Source organism: Mirounga leonina, unplaced genomic scaffold, assembly GCF_011800145.1.
Source record: "Mirounga leonina isolate KUSES-001 unplaced genomic scaffold, KU_Mleo_1.0 Mir_166, whole genome shotgun sequence".
Taxonomy (NCBI): Eukaryota; Metazoa; Chordata; class Mammalia; order Carnivora; family Phocidae; genus Mirounga; species Mirounga leonina.
Genome location: NW_023270418.1, coordinates 20,995,705 through 21,019,551, shown reverse-complemented (window position 1 = coordinate 21,019,551; position 23,847 = coordinate 20,995,705). Strand labels below are relative to the sequence as shown.

Sequence of the window (23,847 nt, the reverse complement as noted above, 5' to 3'; positions counted from 1 at the left end):
AGGAGAAAAAAATTCATCCCAGTGAAAGGACGGGAAGCCCGGCAGGACCGGGTGGGAGGTGGGGGTGGGGAGGGGCCATCGGGAGTCCCGGTTCAGAGGAAGGCCATTCCACTGAGCCACAAAGGCGTCCACCTGGGCAGAGAGGCTTCCTGATTTGAAGACCCACCTTCCACTAGTCGGCTACGAGGACAGCTGTGATTAATAGGGACCACCACCCCATCCCATGGGCGCTCCTCACAGACAGGCTGAGCCTCTGCGGGCCGGGAGGCAAGGTGATCCCAGGGTTCAGACAGTCATCCTTATCCTTCCTCCTCTGCTGACCCCGGTGGGGAAAGGGTATGGGGGAGAAGGGCACAATCTCCCTGAATGTGAGGGAAGAGAAAATGGAGATCAGGTTCCAGAAATGAGGGAAGAAGTGGCATGGGTTGTTCAATGATACTTTAGATCTTCTTAGACCTGGGAGTTTATAAGATATTAATAAGAGGAAATGTTAAAATTTGGGTAGGGCGGGCATATTCAGCCTACGGCCATATGGATTAGAATTTTCCAAAGCCAGCAGGCTTCACGTCAGAGCTATTGGTCTGAGGCAAAAGATGCTGAGCGCCAAGGTCAGGTGAGAGAAAGGTGAGGTGGCCTGGGTGTGGCACCATGGAGACAGAAATTGAGGCAGAAACGGGGAGACAGAGCTATTAAACTCCAGAATCCCAGAGATGGAAGGGATGCATGAAGGTATTAACTAGGGAGACCTGCTCCCCAGAGCAAGAATTGTGTTGGCCCACATGCTTGGGATGGAAGCATCCAGTCGGCTTGCATACTTTGGGGCCCTAGAGAGATGGCTAGGGAATGGATAATAGCTACTTCCCAATGGAGCCTTGTAGCTTGGAAGCCCTGGGAAGCTGCAGGAATTGCAAGGGATGAGGAGGGGGCTGGGGAGTCAAGACCAAAAAACATTTGTGTCTCTCTTGCTCTTGCATGTAGTAGTGAGCGCTGACAGAGAAATCAAGCCAGGGGAAATGGTGAGCTAGTGTTAAAAATCAGAACTGGGTTTCCTGAACCAAGACTTACATGATAAAAATGGACTTTCTACTGAGGACAGAGCACATCTGAATGTGATCATGACCATGGTGCCGGGTGGGAAGAAATTTGAGAGAAAGAGAGCGGGAAAATATCCATGTGCAATGAAAACGGGAAATTGTGGAGAACAAGCCTGGCATCAGGGAAAAATAGAAAAGCGAAGAAGTTCTCGGTGAAATAATGATGTTTTCGTGGTCTCAGATGTGGGCTGCTATTTGGTTCAGCCAACCTACAGTCAACCAGGAAGAGTGTGTCAGTTATACTTCAGTACTTTAATTAAAAAAAAAAAAAAAAGGAGTCAACTAACAGGAGACTGGAAGGTGGGAGGAGAGTCAAGTTGGGATATTCATTTTGTGGTTCCTTGTACTGGCTGCATCCCTCTCTGAGGACCACCGCTCTTGTCAGGTGGCAATCTGTTACAGCAACTCTCTTCAGATTCTGGTATCTACCCTCTCTTTGCCCTTTCAGAGCTTGGAATGGTAACAGATACCCACTGTTGTTAGCTCCATTCTTTACTGGTTTCCCTTAACCCTGCCCACAATACTTACCCAGCCTTTTTCTTAAACTCTCAATGATCCCATCGGAGAGTGCCAGCCACTTCCTACTGGGACCCCGACCAAGACAATAATAATAATAATAATAATAATAATAATAATAATAATAAATGGCATCAGGTTGAAATTGTAAGATGAGGTTATTATACGCTCCAAGCCATCACCAAGACTTGATTGGATGAAGTTTATGACACAAGTTCTATGATGGTAAGGATGCCCTTCGTGCAAATAAATTGGACTCACTGCAATGGGCCAAGGAGTAGGACTCAGTTCATTCATTTATTTAAAGAAATATTTCTTGAGTAGCTGCTGTATGCCATTCACTACATTAGGAATTGGGGAGTCAGTGATGGGCAAATGTCCAGCTCTCATGGTGTTTTCAGTGTAGTGGGGGAGAAAGACATTTATCACATAGCCACAAATATAAATATATAGGTAGAAACTAGGATAAATCCTTAGCAAGATAACTCCAAGTTTCTGTGAGGGCGGAGTTACCTTCTTTGTGGAAGTGACATAAGCTTAGCCAGGTACAGGCCAAGAGAGGGAGAGAAAAGCAGTGTAAGCAGAAGGAAGAACACGTTCAAAGATTCTGAGGATGGAAGGGTTTTACGGATGTTCAGTAAATCTAGGAAAGCCCTCTATAGCAAGTTGAAATTGGCTTTAAGTGCAATGGGGAGGCTTTACGGAGTTTTGACCAAGAGAATAGCATGATTTGATGTCATAAAAGCTTGGTGGTAGTTCCATGGGGAGCACAGGTGGGGATGAAGGGAGAATCAAGTGATATTGCTGTGGGAAGTTCAGACCACTGATTGGGCTAACAGTGTTGTGATGCTTTCCTTGTCTAGGGAATTCTGTATCTAGCAAGGGGGCAAGAGGCCAACTGGGCTCATGGGCATAACCATCGGGGGCCCTGTTCTGTCATAAACATTGTCATGGATAACATTCTTGATCTGATTTTCTCTTTCAGAGAGATGAGAAAGCAATGAGGGGAGCTCTCACTTGGGACCTAATTCTGACCCACAAGGCAGAACTTGTTGGTAAGGTGGAAGTGTCTGGAGGAACAGGGGAAGTTCTTGAGAGAAAGAGACATGTGCTTTCATGGTGTGTGTGTGTGTGAGAGAGAGAGAGAGACAGAGACAGAGATATAGAGAAAGAGACAGTGACAGAGACGAAGAGATATGCTAGAAAAGCAAACCTTACAGACTTCAGAAAGAAAACAGCTTATCGCTAGAGAGTCAAAGAAATAAAGGCTTAAAGGGTACAGAAAATGCTACTGTATTAGTTTGCTGGGCTTGCCATAATGAAGTACCACAGACTGGTGGCTTAAACAACAGAAATTTAGGGGCGCCTGGGTGGCTCAGTCAGTTAAGCGTCTGCCTTCAGCTCAGGTCGTGATCCCAGGCTCCTGGGATGGAGCCCCACATCACAGGCAGCCTGCTTCTCCCTTTTCCTCTGCCACTCCCCCTGCTTGTGTGCGCACTCTCTCTCATAAATAAAATCTTAAAAACAACAACAACATAAATTTATTGTCTCACAGTTATGGAGGCCAGAAGTCCAAAATCAAGGGGTCGGCAGAGTTGGTTTCTTCTGAGTGCTGTGAGGGAGAATCTGTCCCAGGCTTCTCTGCTTGGCTTGTAGATGGCCATCTTTTGCCTGTGTCTCTTCACTGTCTTCCTTCTATTCACATCTGTCTCTGCATCCAAATTTTCCCTTTTTATAAGGACACCAGTCCTATTGGATTAGGGCCCACCCTTATGACCTCATTTCAACCTATTTCTGTAAAGACCTTCTCTCCAAATAAGGTCACATTCAGAAGTAGTGAGTTTTAGGATTCCAACATATCTGTTTTTAGGAGGCATAATTCAATCCGTAACAATTACCCAATAAAATTCAAGCAGAACTTAAACTAATTCATCCATCAAACATGTTTGGGAGCTTATTCTGTATCAGGTACACTGCTAAGTAAGGTTTTGGCCCCAAAGAAACACTTGGTCTTGTGGTAGGACACTGGCATACAAAAGCGTATCAGACAGGTTAGCAAATGCTATGATAAATATATTTACCTCTGTGATACACTGATATATGATACAGTTTAATGTAAAATTAGAGGTAAGCACAGGGTATACAAAGCAAAGTATACAAAGGATGGTCAGCTCTACTCAAGGGGGTCAGGAAAAGCTTCTTGGAGGAGGTGATAAGAGCTGAGTCACCAAGGATGACAAAGGCATGGCCCCGTTGAAGTGGAAGGGAGTTCCACACAGAGGGAAATTCATGGAGTGAGTGAATACCGCATGCTTTTGAGAGCATAGCTTCAGGGCCAGTGGAGGGAGATGTGGTTAGAGAAATCAGATGATGAAGGATCTTACGTCTAGGATAAAAAATGTGAACTTTATCCTGAAAACTGTGCCTTGTGTGTGTGTGTGTGTGTGTGTGTGTGTGTGGTGGGGGGACACTATCTAGGGGATTTAAGAAAGGGAGCGATATGATTAGATTTGGCTTTTGTGTGGAGAATGGATTGAGGCAGTTGTGAAGGAGTCAGGAAGACTAGTGAATGGGTAGAAGCAGAAATGAGAGTGAGAGCAAGAGCAAGCGAGAGTGAGAGTAAGAATGAGAGAGACAGAGAGACAGAGAGATTGAGATTGCAGAGGACTGGACAAGGGCAGTAGAGATGGAGATGGGAGAAACCATCACATAGAGTACTAGGGGTGGAATTCAAATCTGTTAGTGACAATTTAATTGTGAGGGACAAGGGAGCAGCGAATTTAGGATGACTCCCAGGTATCTGGTTTGAGGGTGTGAGTGAACTATGGTGCCACTCATAGGACAGGGATTTTAGGAGGAGGAAGAATGGATATTGGAGATTAGTTCTGTTTGGACACATTGAGATTGAGATGTCTGTGAGAGAGCCAGGTAGAAATATGGAATAGAAAGTTATTGTACACACAGTCTGGAAGTCAGGGAAGAGGTTTGGGTTCGAGATAAATTCCTTGGAATTGTCAGTAGTTGAAGTCATGCACTTGGATGAAGTTGCCTACTATGAACTCTTAGAGTGGAAAAAAATATAGGGCTCACAGACAAAAACTTGAGGAAAAGAGCATTCCACATGTGCATAAAATGAGGAGCCTCCAAAGGAGATGGTGAAAGACCAATCAGATGATCCTGGAGAAAGGTGCGGGAATGTGTTGTCACAATATCATAGGGAACAGAGTTAACATTGGCAGATGCCCCTGGGAGATCAGGTTTGAAAAAGAATGAAAAGGATCCATTGGATTAGGATATTCGGTAGCCACTGAGGTCAGTTTCAGTAAAGTGAATACAATAAAGGCTAAGTTGCTGGGTCAGAGGAGTGAACAAAAAGGGAGCGAGTGGAGATGAATAGTGTAGGTGATTCTCTTAGAAAGTTTGGCAGTGAAGGGAAAGAGACCTTAGCTAGAGGGGCACAGAGAGGATTGGGAGTTGTTGAGGGTTTTTCTCCACGAGAAAGGGTTGGTAGTGTCTATAATGAATGAACAGAGTAATGAGCGGGAGAAGCCAAAGATACAGTAGGGAAAGAGATTTTTGAAGATGAAAAGGATGGGATTCAGAGCAAAAGTGAATGGGTTATCCTTGTAGGAAAGATATCATGGAGGTGGTAGTGGGTCCAGAAACTTTAGATGGATAGGCAGGAAGTTGAGGAATTCCTCAATAATGTTATCTATGTTTTTCTCCCCTGAAATATAAAAGGTGCTTCATCTCTGGGGAATGAGATGGGAAGTGGTTGAAGAGTAGAGATAAAAATTGATGAGGGGAAGAAAAAGTTGTAAGCGGACATATCAAACAAAGGGGGGCATGTCAGCTAGAGTTCAGCTGCAGCTAACAAAATCCATTATAGCTATCTGAAGGAGAAAAAGATTTAATAATGTGAATTGGGTGCTTACAAAATTGTTGGAAGGACTGGAAGGCCAAACTCTAATCTGAGACTCCAGGAATGAATCCAAGGCATCTCATCACCCACCTTCCAGAGGACTTGCCACCTCTAACACAGTCAAGAAATTGAGGAATCTGGAAGCCACTGCTACAACTGCTGAATCGAGGAATGCACTCTTCAGCTGTGATAAAGGAATCCGGAAGTTGAGATGCAACTTAGGATACAGGGCCAAGGTTGCAAATTCAAGATTCACTGAGTGTTTCTCATTGGCAGGACTTAAATCACAATCTAAACTAGTGTGAGGGATTCTGGGAAGTTTTTGATTTTTCATTTCCTGTAGTACCGGAATGTACACTTTTATTCCCATACTTTAAATTCTAATAAAACAACAAGAGCAACAGCATCATGCTCCACCTAATATAACCATCACTTCATATAAACAACCCATCCATTCATCCATCCATCCATCCATCCATCCATCCATCCATCCATCCATCCATCTTTTTTTAGTTGAAATCAGATTTATGCCTAATATACAACTATAGATTTTGACAAACCTAATTAATAGCCACAGACTTTCATCCTTGAGTAAGAGATAATTGCCAAGAATCTTCATTTTAGCCTTGAATATAGAAACAGCCTAGTAGCAATTTACCTTGTCCAACTTCTAAGGCAGAGCACCAAAGTTTACAATGCTCTTTCACATATACAACTTCATTTGATTATCACATCATTTGGTGAACTGGACATACATAGGGTGTTTTTACAGCTGATGTAAAAGTCTCAACTAGTATAGTATCATACAAATTTTAGTCGTATTTATATTAATTTCAAAATATTCTAGTATCCAAATGTATTTACAGTCCATCAAAGAGAAAGAGGTTGTGTATTACATTCAGTAATAATACTTGTGTGATGAACAATACAGGTTGTGGGTCAGTTCAGTCCCACCGGACAGTGTGCTAATCTATCTAGAAGAGACTGCAAGCGATTACCTTAGCCTTGTTAATAATTTTCTTTTTCTCAGCTTTATTGAGGTATAGGTGACAAATAAGAATTGTATATATTTAAGGTGTTCAATTTGATGTTTTGACATATGCGTATATTATAAAATGATCACCATAATCAAGCTAATTAACATATCCATCACCTCATATAACTATAATTTTCTTCTTTCTCTTTTGTGAGCATACTTCAGATCTGCTCTCTTAGCAGATTTCAAGTATGCAATACAGTATTGTTAAGTATAGTCACCATGCTGAACTTTACTCTCCAAAACTTATTTATCCTGTATAATTGAAACTTTGTACCCTTTGACCAACATCCTCCTATATCCCGCCCCCTCCCCCCCAGCTCCTGGCAACCACCACTCTACTCTCTGCTGCCATGATTTTGACTATTTTAGATTCCACATATAATGGAAATCATACAGTATTTGTCTTTCTGTGTCTGCCTTATTTCACTTAGCACGATGCCCTCCAGGTTCATCCATAGTGTCATGGATGGCAGGATTTCCTTCTTTTTATGGCTGAATAATATTCCATTGTGTGTACCACGTTTTCTTTAACCATTCATCCCTTTTCAGACATTTAGGTTGTTTCCATATCTTAGCTGTTGTGAATAATATGTTTTCATCTTGATCTATCCATCCATCCATCCATCCATCCATCCATCCATCCATCCATCCATCCCTCTAACCATAGTAGGCATCAGAAGTTGGGCTGATACAGTGCAGTAGACAGATCAGATCAAGAATAGCACCTGCAGTTGAAATCACAGTGTGATTTCTGTTACATAATCTGCCATCATTTCCAACTCCAAGATATGTCTGCTCGAGCCAAACAGGTAAGTTCCATAAGGATGAGATGGGGATCACCAGTAGCTTCCTGGTAAACCGGCTCTCAGAAAAGAAAAGAAAAAAAGGCCTGATTTGTAGTGTTTGCCAGTTTCCATGGTTTAAATAGTCCCAACATGGCCAATTTTAAGCTCCCAAAATGACGTCACTGAAGATGAAGTTGGGAGGTAATGTTCACAATCATAACAATTCTTATGAATAGCTGAGAATAATGTTAACGCATCCTCCCAGGCATGTACGAGCTGATTCCAGCATGCCACTGGGTCACCAACCTTGCATTTTTCAAGTCTTCCATGGTGGCATGGCTCTCTCTGATTCGGTTTTGATTTACTATTTTGTTACTATTTTGTTAGGAGAGGCCTGGCAAGAGTTTTCACCTGCTCCTTCCTCTCATGCCAGTCCTTACTCCATAGGTCAGGCAGGAGATTTTGCCTATTGCTGAGGATATATGTATTTTCCAGCTCTACACTCAGGCCTTAAGAAAGAACCACAGGGTGGATATGAATCTGTTGGACTCACTATGAAATAATTTGGGCCCAAACTCCATTTATTTCCTGACTTCCATTAATTCTCACTCAACCCATGACCTGAAATTAGCGTTAGCTCAGAGCCAGTAGTAAGTCCTGAAAAGTCTGGGATTTCTCTTTTCCCAGTGCACACTCGCTCTAATTGATGACCACAGAAAAATTGGGAGGGAGATGCACAATATAAATTTGCAATGTTATATGGTACAGAATACGAAGTTTTTCTATTTGCCTGACTTGGGTCGGGGATTTAGTGAAAACCTATAACCTGCTGACGTCCTGAGATTTTGCCTGTCAGATCTCTAGTTTGTGTGTTTTTTAACTGTACAGATCAAGTATTTCATGTGTTTTAGCCCTTGGTACCCACAATCGATTGGCCACTGCCAAAGACCCTCTGTCTGTTTACCTTCTGTGTCCACTTTGCTTCTGGTCACTAAGTGTCCCTGCAGAGCCCATGCTGGGATCTCATGATTCCCATTAAAACCCAGGAATCCATTCAATGGCAGTATCTTCCATCATCAGCCCCAGCACCGTTTCAGATGTTTCTCTCTGTCTTGGTGAAGGGAGAGTCCTTTGGTCCCTCTCAGGGAATATAAAGTGTGGATAAGCCAGTCATGGGTGGTAAACCCCTTTCAACACACCAAGCTCCCTAAGTCATTGGATTTCTCACACATTATACCTAGGAATTCTTTGGCATGTCAGTTTCATTTGACTCTTGCTGGAACCAGGCTTCAGTTTGCCAAGTGAAGTAACCCTAGAACTTTTATCACATTCTTGTGCTGGCGCACCAGCCTCAGAATCTCTGGTAAGCACAGCCATACTGAAAGATTCAGCTGGTTGCAACTACATTCGTTTCTCTCTACTCTGGAAGGGGTTGAACTTATTCTTATGAATATTCCTCGAGTTTTCATTGATATATAAATGTGCACATTTTGGCATGTAAGCATCTACTAGACTCACCTTTATAATTGGCTCCTTGGGCTCATGGAGATTGTCTTTAGCCATGGCTCTGGGGTACATGGGAGGCTATAGGGTAAGGGATATTCATAGTCTTCAAGCAAGACAGGACCAGTCTCCTTAGGTAGGTAGGAGGGGTTGTTCCTACTGGTGAGAGAAGCCTGGTGGAGTTATGGGGTTCAGGGTCTTCAGACAGAACTGGGTTCTCCTAAATATCACCATTCTAAATTTTGACACCAGAGTGCTCATGGTCTCAAATGGTCTCTTTCCGAATCATTGTCCTAAGCGCCAGGTGTGGTTTTTACCTCTGGTTGGCTGAAGTACAGTGTGGATGAAGCATCGGTTTGAGCTCAGAGGATCCGTGACTTGGTGATTTGGAACGTGAGACATGCTATCGAGATCAGCCTGTCTTTCCCGGCGCCTGGACTACCCCATCGGAGCTGTCATCCCAGCACTGTGATGGGCAGTTTACCTGTCTGCCTTTCTCATCAGATGTGGAACCATGCACCTGTCTTGTTTTTGTTATTTCCCCAGCGCCCAGCAAGGTGCCTGGAATACAGAAGTCCTCAGTACTTATTTACTGAATAAATGTGCCAATGAAGGAATAAATGAGTGAATGAACGGTTGTCTTCCAGGTTACTACCCTTAGTATTCGGAGTAGTTACCCTGAATATGTTCCTTCGTCCATCCATCCACCCACTGCATACTTACTAAGCAGCTACTGTGTGCAAGACACCTTGTCCTTAACTTCCTTGTAATGGCTTGTTTTTAGTGAATAATCCATCTGCTTATTGTGCACAGAGTAGTCCAAGTCCTGTCCATGGTGGGGAGAATGTAATCTCTTCTTGACTTTAAAGCAGTGATACTGGAGCCAGGCAGAACTGAGACTGAATCCTGCCTCTGACATTTGATATTTTGGAAACCTTGAGCCATTTACCTTTTTGAGTAAGAGTTTCTCCTTCCGTAAAGTGGTTTTAAGAATATCTAACTTGCAGGATGGTCCTGAGTCAGCCTCAGTGAATGTTGTTGAACGATGAGATGCAATGGGTGAATGAATGAATGAATGAATGAATGAGGGGTTATCGCCCCACTCAGGCTAGGTGGCCGGGCACAGCCTGACTCCTCTCCTATAGCCAGAGTCCACCTGCTGCCTGAAAATTCAGGATAGGTATGAGAAAGCCTAAGCTTCAAGCTTTGCTTAACCAAGCAAAAATGGCACAAACTGGGTGACAAAGCAGAGAGCTAGCGAAATCCTCCCCCAAAGTGGACCCTGAGCCAGCAGCAGGGGCCCTTGGGCAGGTGACCCAAGAGACAGATGAATTGCTCCCTTGACTGCTGCATGTCCGACCGCCCCAGCCCCTCCCCTCCCTCCAGGGATGTGGGCAATGCGACGTTGGCATGGTGACCAGTCCGCCTGTCTCCCCCCTCCTCTGCATCCTGACGACAAAGAGGCCCTGAGGAGTAGAATGGGGCCCTGCGGGCTCCACAGGCTCAAGAATGGTCGGGAGAGTGGGGTCCAGAAACTGAGGGGGCCTGGCTGCAAAACTCCTGCGGTGGGGAACAATGGAGCCGTTGCCCTGGCAACCAGGGGAGGCCTCTCCCTGGGGCTCAAAGCTGAGTCTGGGAAGAGGTGTCCTAAGAGAGGCAGGTTGGGAACAGAGGAGGGGAGTGCCTGTTCTCAGAGCCGCCTGTCCCCCAAGGAAGGGGCAGGGACCCCTTTCCAGAGAAGATGATCAGAGTCTCTGTGGACCATTCTCCAGGGCCTCCGAGGGAGACCGGGTGAGAGCCCGTCTCCAGCTCCCGGAGTGGGGCTCTGCTGAGTGGGTGGGGGACGCTTCCCTGCAGTGTCCGATGGGGACTTGGCCCTGAGGCCCACTCCTCCTCGCGGGCCTCCTGAGGGCTGCTTTCGGGGCCCAGGGTCAGCGGGGCAAGGGGTCCCCCAGCCTTGGGGCTGTCCTGCAAACTCTGGGGTGTGGGAGCAAGCTGTGGGTACAGGTGAGGTGGGAGGGGTAGGGCCACGTTCTCGAGCCTGACGGCAGACCCTTGCCATGAGGGGTCCCAGGGTTTTGCAAAGGTGATAGCTTCTGGAGCAAGACGGTCCTGGCTTCAGCTCTGCTCCATCACTCGCCAGCCGCATGACATTGGGGAGATGGTTTTGTCTGTGGCTAGGTTTCCCCAGATGTAAAACAGGAAGGACACCGGCCCTGGCATGTTGGTATTGAATGCAGGGGACGGCCCCTGTGACGCACAGGGAGGGCGCAGAGTGGCCCATGGTGGGTTAGCTTCCCTTCCCTCCCTCAGCTGCATGTCTCTCCCACAGGCAGGCACCTGGATCCCTGGAGGGATCGCCTCAGCTCTCCCCAAACTACGGAGATCCCCCATCAACACAAACACATTCTCCCTGAAAGGCTCCCCTGCTCCTATTAGCCTCCAGAGGAGCACAGTCTGTGAGGGTCCTGGGCAGGACATAACCCTGTCGTGGTGGCCAGAGTTGTCTTTGAGAATGGCCAGTTACAGGTGTCCCTTGCCTTCCTGAATTTTCTCCTTTTCCCCTTTGGACGTGGGTTGCTTTTGCCATAAAGAAAACGTTAAGGGGAGATGAAACACACCTTATCAAACGCCTGAACACTCCGAGGCGCGGGAGGTGGCCACGCTGGGCCCCGGGTGTGCCCTGGGCCTAAGGCCCATTGCGCTTGCCTGAAGAGAACCCGGTGGCTGAGAGGGATCCCGCCTCAGCAGGTGGCCACCTGAACAAGAGGACCCAGAGCGGAGGCTTGGCCCTGCACTGCCAGGCGCTGTCCCCCTCTGCAGTCAGCACCCCACACGACCCGGGAGCCTGCGTGGGTGTTGAGGGATGAAGTCGGGAGTCACGATGCCAGCCAGATGCCTTGTCCTTGCAGAGCAAATGGGTCCCTCTTGTGGCCACGAGGCCTCATGGCAGCTGTTCGCCATCCCTGTGCCCTCCGCTGTGGCTCAGACAGGTGCCTGAAGGGAGGGCCACAAAGGACTCCGGACCTGGTCTGGCCTGCCTCTGGTGTACCCAAAGTCAAGATCATACCTGGCCTGGCTCCCCGAGTCGAACTGGACCACAAGGCTCTTCCTTGCTTCTTCCCAAGCGAAAACCTTGTGGAGACTGAGACGCAGCCCTTCTGAGAGGGCTCACCACACTCAGACCCTGATGGATGGGGTGGGGGGGGAGGCGGCTGAGCGGACAAGCTGGGTGCGGGGATCTCGCCCACAAAGGCGGTCTCAGATCAGAGAGCGGACAAGAGTTCCCATACTACTTCTGGGGAGTCTGTTACGTCAAAGTCCTGGGCTGGGCTCGTTGTGGGGTGTGTGGGCAGAAATGTAGAAACTTCGGAAAAGCACACTTGTGGCTTCCTGGTACCCTCACCTTAGTTGGTGTGTTCATTCCAGACAGAAGTCACCTGGGACACGTGGAGCAGCCTCAGGGGGGTCTGTGAACCCCTCAAATTTTATGCAAAACACGGGCTCAGGAGCATCTTCCTAGAGAGGGTCCAGAGCTTTCACCAGCTTCTCAAAGGATTTAGAAGAACCAGAACCACAGTGAAAGTAGATGAGACCAGAACTTACTCATCCAATGCTGTATGGGCTCCTTCAAAATGGTCACCTTGGCAGGAGGTAGATGTACTCAAATGATACCGTCTGCTTCCATCTGGGGTTCCTTCCGGGTGTCCTCAGGGGTAGCTTTCCAACCATGGAGGGATGTCAGGCTCATTTCTCCCTGACCACATCTGGCTTCTGTCCCCAGAATGATCCAGCTTCATCACCCACCTTAGTCACCAGCTTTGGATCCAAGTGACTGTCAGCCATTTCCAAAAATGCCATCCACCTTAACAAGGCAAAGATTTGTCACCCTCAAGAGCATTCAAGTGAACATGACAGCATTGCCGCAGGAGCTCCTGAAACTTCCTTTAGAACTCCAAGTGGGAAAAGAGTATATAAAGGTATATAGTCTTTTGTGTTGACTACTTTAAAGGGTCTGCTAGATCAGTAAGAACTCACTGATGTGACTCGGTAATGATGAACTGTAAGCATAACAGATAAACTAGCAAGACCCAGAAGGTGAGATAAAGGGTCAAGGAATGTGTAGAGGCAGTCAGGGAATGCAAGAGTTGTGGTGGCCAAGAATGTGCCATCATTCTTACGGCATTCAAGAGATTTCTCGATGTCCGCTCTGGACCCTCGGTGAATACACCAGGAGCTCTCAGTGGATAAAGGAGAGAGACCCTGCTTGCGTCACGTGTGCTAATACCCATCATCCAGGGATACAAAGGCCCTTTACTAGAGATTTCAGTACATTTTCCCTTGTGTAGATATCTGGAAGGACCGCCGGCACTGCTCATGAAAGAAATTTACTCCTCATGCAATAAATATTCCTGAGCACCTACCATCGACCATGTTCAAAGTGCTATTGCAAGTAAAATCTCCTAAGAATCGGGGCGCCTGGGTGGCTCAGTTGGTTAAGTGACTGCCTTCAGCTCAGGTCATGATCCTGGAGTCCTGGGATCGAGTCCCGCATCGGGCTCCCTGATCAGTGGGAGCCTGCTTCTCCCTTTCCCTCTGCCTGCTGCTCCCCCTACTTGTGCTCTCTCTTTCTCTCTCTATCAAATAAATAAAATCTTTAAAAATAAAAGTCAAATGGGAAACAAAGAACCATTTTTATAGGTGGACTTGAGCCCCAGTAACCACTGCTGCAGTAAAGTGGGCTGAGCCATGGGGAAACATCCCCCCCCCTTTTTTTGGTTAACTATTTTGAAATAGCTTTAGATTGGGCGCCTGGGTGGCTCAGTTGGTTGAGCAACTGCCTTCGGCTCAGGTCATGATCCTGGGTTCCCGGGATCGAGTCCCGCATCGGGCTCCCTGCTCGGCAGGGAGTCTGCTTCTCCCTCTGACCCTCCTCCCTCTCATGCTCTCTGTCTCTCATTCTCTCTGTCTCAAATAAATAAATAAAATCTTAAAAAAAAAAAATCTCCTAAGAATCCTGAAGTCTAGTAGAGGAGGTAAGTATAAATACACAAAAGGGAGAATGTAATCAAAGTGTCACAGAAGAGATCAGACAGGGGGCTGGGGAAGGCAAAACCTGGAAGGCGGCTGTGGTTGATGACCTTAATGGTTTGGGGTCCTCATTCCTCTCTGTGTCCATGCCCATTGCCACGGGACTTGGCAGCACTCCCTCACTGAATGCAAGTTGTACTTCCTGTCTCAGGACAATGGCTATTAGCACGGGCAACACAAGCAGCGTATTTAAAAGCGCTCATGTGATTGGGCTTGTTCTCTAGGGCTTCTGTCATTGCCCCAGGAAGAATATTCTGCGCTGGCTCCCTGGTCCCAGAAGAGCCTCTGGAAGTAGGGAAGGCAAGCAGAACCCATGTTCCAAGAACAGGGAAGGAGGTGAGGAGTCTCAGAGTGCCCCGATCCAGTTCATGGGTCAGTTGGTGGTCACCTGGCTTTGATGACATTCCCTAACACAAGGAATTGAACCTGTAATTGCATTCCATTTTAATGCATAAATGGAAATGTCAGTAGGTAGATTGGTTAGAGGCTACCATACGGGCCAGGGGCAGGTCTGTGAACTCCCTTCACGTCCCTTCCGCCTCTTCATCCTCCGTAGCCAGCGGCGGGGAGCTCCCTGGATTGTGAACATCTCTGCACCCGGAATGCCATGTGGTCTGCCCCTTAGTTACCAAGTTTGGTCCTCAGCGGCTCAGCCTGGTGTCCAGCTGCCACCTGCAGGATTTGGAGAGTAAGGGCAGGAGTTGGCCTGGTCCCTTATCCCTGGGGCCCCTGGTCCTCACTAGCTTTGCCCAGAGACACCTGACTACAGAGAGAATGGCTGCTGAGAATGACTCTGGACACATTCTCAAAACTCTTGGGAGATGTCTTAGTGGAGAAGCCCCAGGATCTCATCTGCCATTTTTATGAAGGCAACCTGTGGTAAGGGTCGGTCTGATTGGGCCTTACTTTCAAAAGGGGTCTGGGTTTGTTTCCAAATGATAAGAGGTAGCTCCCCAAAGGAGCTGGACATTTTCAGAATAGCTGGGCTTTCTGTAATAGGCCCCTGCAGAGATTTTGGGGATGAAGGGCATGGCCCAACTCTGGAGGAAGTAAACTCTAGACAAAATGGGAGTGTGCTCTGAAGCCAATGGGTCTGAATGTCTTTTTTTCTATTTGAGCCCTTATGAAGAATATAATTCATGTTTATCAGTAACAATATTTCTCACACAAGGGCTCATGTTCCCCAGTGGGAGGTTCCAGATTTCTTGGGGGAAAAGGTTATATGTGGTATAGAATTGGTCTCTCCAAACTTCCAGTCATGAATGCACATGGAGCACATACACTGGAATCCCCTACCCTCAACTTCATCACACACAATGGCCATATATAGTATTTTAAATACTGAGCTAATGCAAAGTCAAGAAAGATAAATCACCAGATGCAACACTGCAACAACCCACAAGGCCTCAAAAAATCGCTGTAGGCTGAGGAACTGTGGTCCTAGGCTCCACATAGGGTCGGGAATTAGGACTCCTGGACAACTGAGATTTGCACCTGGGCTGTGTAAGGACAGGAGCTAGGGATGGGACTCTGTCCACTAGGTAAAATATTAGAACTCTCAGCCTCCTACTTGTGGGAAGGTGGGGCCCTAATTCCTTCTCCATACAGTGTGGAAACCCCGCAGAAACTGACATGAAAATGTGTTTGACTTTGTAGAGATCCCAGGAGAGACCACCTCAAAAACTTCGTTTAGAGGGAGGTGTCCTCAACCCCAGGTGCTTGTGGGATTACCTTAGATGTTAACTCCTGCTAAGGAGAAAAAATATAAAATATATGAGGAAGTCCATCACCACTCATTAACTAATTAACAACAGTTTTCTCTGGATACCTTTTGTGTGTCAGGGGTTAGAGATACATCAGGGTATAAAACAGTTAAAAACTTACTACACTGTTATGTTAACTCACTTGAACTTAAATTAAAAAAAAAACAACTTTGCAGTTAGAGCTTACTTTTAGGTTGGGAGTGACAGACAAATATGCATAGTAGACTCAGTGATTCAAGTTATGGAGAGAAGTAAAGCAGGAAAGGGGATTAGGACATAGTGGAGGCAGATGGCATAATTTAAAATATCATGATCAGGGAAGGCCCACAGGTGGTGAGGTGAGTCAAGTGGGTTTCTGAGGGAAGAGCAAATGCAGATGCCCTGAGGCAGGAGCATGCTGGAAGTCTCAAAATGTAGTCAGGAGGCCAGTGTGGCTGAAGAGGAGTAAGAGGGAAAATAATAGATGAAGCCAGAGAGGTGAGCGAGATTGGCTTTTTTGGTAAGGCTTTATGGCATTGCAACTCACTGATTTTAAGCAGAGAAATGACACAATCTGACATGTTTTAACAAGAGTTAGGATCACTCTAGGGTTTTTTGACCCAATTAACTGGAAGCAGGGAACTGAAGATGGGAAGACCAAAGTTAGACAAGAATCTTTGGGAACGATAAGGAATTCAGTTTTGGACCATGTGAAGATATGGGGTAGACAGATAATGAATTTGGGGCTAAAAGAGGCTATCTATGCAGGAGGTATGAATTTGGAGGTCACAAGCATGGAGATAGGAGCAGAAACCACATAACCAGATGAGATCACTAAGGATGTGAGAGAGTACAGAGAAGAGCAGAGATTTAAAGACTGAGAACCAGGGAATTCTAGCATTATGGGGTCAACAGTCCACATGCCCAACAAGTAGAACTCATTCCTGATGAACAAGAAATAATAGATTTGGAAAAGTAAGAATGCTGACTGAAAATGTTCAAGTTGTTAAAAGAAAGACTAGCACCCAGAAAACAAGGAGAGATCATGAAACATGAGCAGGCAGATATGATGAACAAGAACGACACAGAAATCCTATGAATGAAAAATATACTGCAACAAAAATCTCAATGGATAAGCAGTAGACTAGGCACAGCTGAAGACTTAGTGACTTGGAAGACAGAATGGAAGAAATCCACCAAAGTGAAAAACAGATAAAAAATTTCTTCAGGCGGCATTTCTATTAAATGCTCTCACGGGGCACGCTCCTTACCTTCCAGGCTAGGAATCACTGTTGGAAGCAGTCAAACTTTTGAATCGGTCCAGAAATGGAACAAAACCCTTAACATGAAGGAAAAAGTAATTTTTTTCTAGAATTGGGAAGATGTGGCAGCAGGATTGAAGACCTCTGTAACAAGAGGTTAACATTCGCTGGCTGTGTGGTGTGCGCCCGTCCCTGCAGGACTCTCACCAAGGCTCTCCGTGAAGCTTACCTAGATGAACCTCAGGCTCAGTGCTCACCTGAGGGGATGTGACTTTGTGACTTAGATGATTCTTCCTTTCTGGGAAGGTCAATTATATACCCAACTCTCAACACTTGCTGATCGTGCATCTTTCCCGGTCCAATGTATCATGCTAATAAGTTCATCAGCCATAAAGTCTAGTGATGGATTGTTTCTCCCCTCACCTTGCCATTGTGGAAAGAAAGAAAGATGAAGATGACCCAGGACTTGAGAGGATCAGATCCAGAGTTATCGTTGGCTTCTGAACTGTCCACGTTAGCCTGGTTTTAAAGAAAAAACACACTCCAGACCTATTTTGCTCATAAACAACTTTTATTTTTGTTCTCAGTATGTGCCCTTGAAGATTCCAAAATGTCTGGAGTTTCTGATTCTCCTGGGACCGGAGGTAAAAGCATTGCACGGAAACACTCAACCTTGGTGCATCGCTCTCTCCCGAGGAGCTACGCTTGAAGGCCTCAGAGAGAAGGAGCTGACGCTCACACCTTATTCCCAGATGGGTAACACAGTGAACAAAGAATTAGTAAAACATAGACTCAGTCTGTAGAGGGCTTCAAATATACATATTCTCTATATATAAACCTGTTATGTAGGATTTCAACTTACTGGTTTCCTTGTGATTTGTAATTAAAGTACAAATGATATAGAGGTTGTACACTGCTGATTTCCCCTTCTCGGTGCCCCCCTCCCTCCCCAACATAAATAACATTACAAAGGTCAGCTGATCCTAAGAGTTTTTGTTGTTGTAAATATTTTGTTTTCAAAAATCATTTCCCCTTGCTCCCCTGCAAACTACCTCTGAGGGTTTGTGACATAGCAGCATGGACCGGACGCGACGGGGGATGGCATATGGATCTAATGGCGAGAGCGCACGACGTTGCTCCTCACTGGCACCGGATGGGCTTCTGCATTTCCACTGACAACAGAGGCTGCGACAGGAAGCAGAGAATGTGCAACGCGGTTTCATCCTCCGCCAACGAGGAGGAGGAGGCCGGCTGGACCACTGAGAAAAGCCCTAAAGGCATCGAGGTTTTGGAGACAGAGCACAGCTCCAGAAACGTCTTGGCTCAGTATTTACACGGTATCTTTCCACTGCATTTTCCTTTTGAGACATTTGTGGTTCTGAGGTTGGCTTGGGGAAAGAGGAGACTTAAAAACAAAGACAAACCAATTCCCACATACGTAAAAGTCCTGCTGTAAGTCTTACTCAGTTATTTTCACACACATCATTAAAAGTAGATACTGACAATGATTGGTTTCTTTTCTTATTCTTTTTTTTTTTTTAAGAGCATGAGAAGAGCAAGAAATGAGAGAGAGAGAAGAGAGAGAGAGAGAGAGAGGAGGGTGCACTAAGGAGAGCGCCGTCCCTTCTTTAGCATTAAGTGACACTGGATGGTCTGGATTCGGTTCTTGGCCGGAACGAACTCAGGCTGCAGCTTCAGCGTCGATTCATACCACACCAGTGCTTTCTCAAACTCCTCCTGTGAGGGGCAAAGGGACAGATGTGAGAGGGATACCACCACCTGGCTAAGTATGTACCGTGACTTCTTTTTCGAGAAGCACCTCTGTGCTAGGAGCAATCCTGCAGTGTTTTCTCAATGGATCTACATCTCTGAGGAAAACTCTAATGAGGTCTGGAAGGGAACACCACCCCCAAGGTACAATATCACAAAGAAAAGGAAGGCAGAGCCCAAGAGCCAGAGGGGAAGGGGAGATGGACTTTACAAAGGTCTGACCCAACAGTGGGAGTAATCCTGGAGGTAACAGTGAGGACCAACATTGCTGAGTACTCAGGCACTGTGCCGGGTGCTTTATGAAAACCCTCCATTTAATCCTCACAGAAACCTCTAGAACTGGGCCTGGCAAATGCTCCTTAGGCATCTCCCTGAATTTTCTACTATAGCTAGAAAGATGGAAGTTAAGTATCTCAAAGTCAGGTGCTGTAAATTTTGAAACAGTTTTTTGTTCTCCGTAGCATTTAAAAATATGAACATCACTTGGAAATGACTGCTGTCATATTGAAGGTGTTAATCTTTTACTTAGACCAATAGGCTCAAAGAGGAGTCCAAACCAAAGGGTTAAATGACTCCTTCTAGGCAAATGAGAGGCAGAATTCCTCATTCATAGTAGCAAATTTCACATTTACTGGGGACAAAAACAGATTCTTTGATTTTAAGAAGCAGAGAAGGAAATCTGCACATTCAGCAATGCCTACCTGGCCAAATTATACTCGCTGCCTTTCAAGTCAAGGATGACACATAAAACTTACAGCTTCAAGCTGCTCATTCTATTAACCTTTATTGAGAGGGCCTTGGGAATCGCCCCATGTGGGACACCAAGCTTTCAATGACAATGCATGGCACAACTCTCATGTTAGATTCAGCTATGACAGCTTCCAGGGGACCCATGGGATTTTAAGTTCTGACCCCGCCCTTGTTTCGGGCCAGAATGAGGGCTCTGGATGATGGCTTTGACATTTTCTCTGAAAATGGTATCCTGTGAAACTAGTGGCGTGCCACCATTCATGGAACATGTGATGAGCACCTAGCATGTGCCACATGCTGTGACGTGCTAGGAACAGGAAGACGAAGAGGAATCTCTTCCCTAAGGAGTGCACTGTCTAGGGGGAGGGACAGATACTTAAAAGATTATAAAACAAGGCGAAAATATGGCGAGAGAGACATGTATAGATAGGCACCTAGCCCCACCGGAAAGCACGAGAGCCTGGGTGCCTCTGTCCCCCTGGAGTGTCAGGTAAGGTCTTCTGGGACAGGTGAAGTCTCCAGAAAATTGTAGGTAAATCTGACTCTATTGTCAGTGCGACACTCACCGGGGGGAGCTACACAGTTGCAAATGCTTAGATGAATTTCATGTCCTACTTTTTTTTTTAATTCACAAACTCCTTAGCCATGAACTAGACCTCTGGTGGAGCTAGCAATCGGAGACACAAAACGCACGGGAAGCTGGAAGACACGGACACGGCAAGGGAGTTTGAAAGCAAAGGTGTGCCGGGCAGGGACAGCGGCGCAGCTGGCATGCCCTGCCCACCCCAGCGACCTCACCATCGCCACGTAGACGTTGCCCAGCGTGAAGTGGTTCACGGCGAAGTGTGGCGCGATCTCTACGGCCATGGTGGCCACTATGACGGCGTCGTTCCAGAGCTTGGCGTTGTGCAGGATGTTTGCCAGGCTGATCAGGGGCACGTCCTGGGAAAGGAAGGAGAATGGTGAGAAGGAAAGGATACTGATTTCTGAGTTTTCATTCCTGGTGGTTCCAATCCTTAATAATGCAGTAAGTTCTTCCTGGTAAGTGACTGAGTAATGCAGCTGAACCTGCTAGTCTTCTGTTTGCTACTGGTCTGTGACAGATGAGCAGGCTGCATGGGGACATAAACCAATGCATTACTTTTTTTATTAGGAAAGTCTGGCCTCAAAACACAAAGCACAAGAGTCAGCTGAGTAAACAATCTGCTTAGGGAAGTTGCTGGTGGACTGCGGGGGCAGGTTCCTGACTCACTGCCCAACGGTAAGAAACAGTTCATGGCCCGACACCTGTCCACAGACCACACTTGGGAGTCTTGCTGTCGGAGAGTCGAAGTGTCTTCTGCAAGGTCCACGGCATCATCTGCTCGAAGCAGGGGCCGGCAAACTCTGGCCTACAGGCCGGATCTAGCCTGCTGCCTCTATTTGTAAGGGTTTTTTGGGAATGTAACCATTCCTGTTCCTTTACGTATGTCTGTGGCTGTTTCAGGCCCACATGGCAGAACCGAGTGCCTCCAACAGAGGCTGTCTGGCCCACACAGCCTAAATTTCTTACTGCATGGCCCTTTACAGAAAACGTTTTCTGGCCCCTGACCTAGAGTATCCAATGGCCGGAAGTACAGAGCACAGAACGACAGGCTGAACAAGTAGCATCCCAAGCAAGTACCACCTGTCTCACACTGTGTAGGGTTCTACAGGAGATCCAGAAGACCTAGGGAAAAAGGACCCCCCTTTGTCCTTACTGGACACTCGCAGAATGAGGTCATTATATGAGGTCACAGAGCTTCATAACTTGCCTAAGGTCACAAAGCTCGCAAGAGGCAGAGCTCCAGACACCATTCCATACGCTGCCCTTACGAACCAAGGAGACATGAGCCGTGTCTTCAGGAAGTCTGAGATGTGGAGGCGAACGCAGAACTCAGCACGTGTGGATACAACTGTGCTTTTAAAAAGCTGAACGTTCTCAGTCATCACAGCATTAACTGGCATTTTTGAAAAGACTGATGTGACGCTGAGTTAGCAGGGCTTTTTGTTTTTGTGGAAAAGGTGAAGTCAGAGACCAGGAACTGGCCGATATGTAAGAAGAGATGGAAACTGCTTCGGTTTCAGTGTCTGGAAACAAGCTTAGGTCAGCAGTATACATAAAACAAGTGTCACAGGCCTCCAGGCCCCTGGGGGTAAGCTAATCCCAGAAGGACTTGCGGGGTGATGGCCTGACTACGCCAGTGTATTTGTTGTATGCTGGGTGGCTCTGCATACAGTGGAAGGGGCATTAAATGATGGAATCTTGGAAGACCTTCCCCCGTGTTCCCATTTTCAGAGGCAGGGAAGGCGTAAGTGGGGCTGAAGCTTCTTCCAACCTATGCTAGCCTTTTGCCACTTTCTTACTGGCTGAGCGTGAGAAAGCCTAGTTGAAACCTCATAACCAACAATGGAAAGGACCAAGAGCCAGAAATTCGCACCTCTGAGTCCCACTCACCTTCATCTGGTGTGGAGCATAGTGGAGGGCCTGGCGGAGGCAGTCGATGGCCTTCTTTCCTTGGCCTTTCACTCTCCAGTAGAGGGCTGCCATGCTGGAAAGGACCCAGGATGTCTGGTTCTACAAAGGAATGGTCAGTTGAAGCTGGTGTCTCTTAAATATATGTATTAGAGAGGTTAGTCCCTTGCCTGTGACATGAATTACAGATACATTCCCTCAGTTTTCTGATGTCTGCCTTTGGACCTATGGTTTTTTGTGTGATGTAGGTTTTGATTTCCACAGTGCAGCTGATTAATTTAGATGGCTTCTGGATTTTCAGTTGTAGCTGACAAGGTCTTGCTTACTTCAAGGTTATCACGAAATTTTACCACGCTTTTCCCCCAGAACTTTTATAGTTTCATTTTTCACATTTAAATATCTGACCCATTTGAAATTTAACTTGGTGTAAAAGATACGGCTTCAACTTAGATGGTTACTAAGTTGTCCCAATAAGATTTAACAAATAATTCATGTCTCTTCCCCCAGTGAGATGCTACCTTTACCATATACAAAATTTCAGCACTTAATTTAGGTCTAATTTTGGAGTTTCCTGTCTATTTCATTTGCCCCCTTTGATGGATGGTCTCTAACTCCCAGCCATTACAGATGAAGGCATCAGAAAACTTACCCTGCTTTCTGCTTTCTACCTTATTTCTTTCTTCCAATCTAATTTTTTGGGTAATTTTATTATTCTTCATTGTCAGGGCATGTAGTATTGATATTCTATCACCCTATTCCCCATATTTGTTTTCCTACTGGTTTTGTAGTTAAATATATTCATTGACCATGACATTACTTTTGTGTGGTTTCCCCAATCATCCCATGGTTGGCTGAGGTTCAGCCCAATACTGTTGGTGGGAACAATATTCTTGGAGATTGTTACGCACTGAATTGTGCTCCTCCAAGACACATATGTTGAAATCTCAGCCTCTCATACCTCAGAATGTAACCGTATTTGGAGGTAAGGTCTTTAAGGAGGTAATTAAATTAAAATGAGGCCATCAGTGTGAGGGCTTAATCCAGTAAGACTGGGTTTATATGAAGGATTTACAGGAGAGGAAGAGATACGTCAGGGTCCTGTGTGCAGACGGATGACCCTGTGGAGAGGCAGCAAGAGGCCAGCCATCGGCAGCCAAGGAGGGAGGTCTCAGAGGAAACCCACCCTGTCGGCACCTGGATCTCAGACTTGTGGCCTCCAGAAATGTGAGAGAACAAACTTCTACCGTTTAAAGTACCCAGTCTGTGGTGCTTCGTTACGGTAGCCCTAGCAAACTAACAGACATGTTCAAAACTTTCTGTCTGCAGCCTTCATACCTGAAGGACCGCTGGCTCATTCTGTCTTTCCTTGAATAATGTGTTGGCATTGTTCCATTGCCTGATGGCTGCAAAGAAATCTGAGGCTGCCTGGCTTATTCCCCCTTCTTAGTGACTTGGTCCTTTTGACTGGTTTCTCAAAAGGATTCTTTTTTAAATCTCAAATTATCTTTAATGCCAATATTTCACACATACAAAAGAACATATTTATATAATTATATATACATATAACACGATTATATAAAAATATACACCTAGGCTGTAAAACATAAAGTAACGAATATCCCAGAAGCTGTCACCCTAGTGAAGAATGAACCTGCAGCAGCCACCTATGTGTCTAGCCTCTTGCCTTTTCTCCAGAGGCACACACCATCCTAAATGCTGTTTGTTATTCCATTGCTTTTTAATTTTTTTTATTTAAAGATTTTTATTTTTCATTTGAGACACAGATATATATATATAGAGAGAGAGAGAAAGAGAGAGAGAGAGAGAATGAGCAGGGGGAGAGGCAGAGGGAGAGGGAGAAGCAGGCTCCATGCTGAGC

General features: G+C 46.1%; 1 protein-coding gene across 2 annotated transcripts in view; it reads right to left on the bottom strand.

The window, feature by feature from the left end:
• Positions 1-17,506: 17,506 nt before the first annotated feature.
• The window catches only part of TTC17 (tetratricopeptide repeat domain 17), a 116,732-nt gene continuing 110,391 nt past the window's right edge, over positions 17,507-23,847 (bottom strand). For both annotated transcript variants that reach the window (XM_035012595.1, XM_035012596.1), the window contains 3 exons: positions 21,951-22,070; positions 20,273-20,416; positions 17,507-18,691 (listed from right to left, as the gene is read on the bottom strand). In XM_035012595.1, the coding sequence (XP_034868486.1) occupies positions 18,560-18,691; positions 20,273-20,416; positions 21,951-22,070 (396 nt within the window). In that variant the 3' untranslated portion in view covers positions 17,507-18,559. The remainder of the gene's footprint in view (positions 18,692-20,272; positions 20,417-21,950; positions 22,071-23,847) is intronic.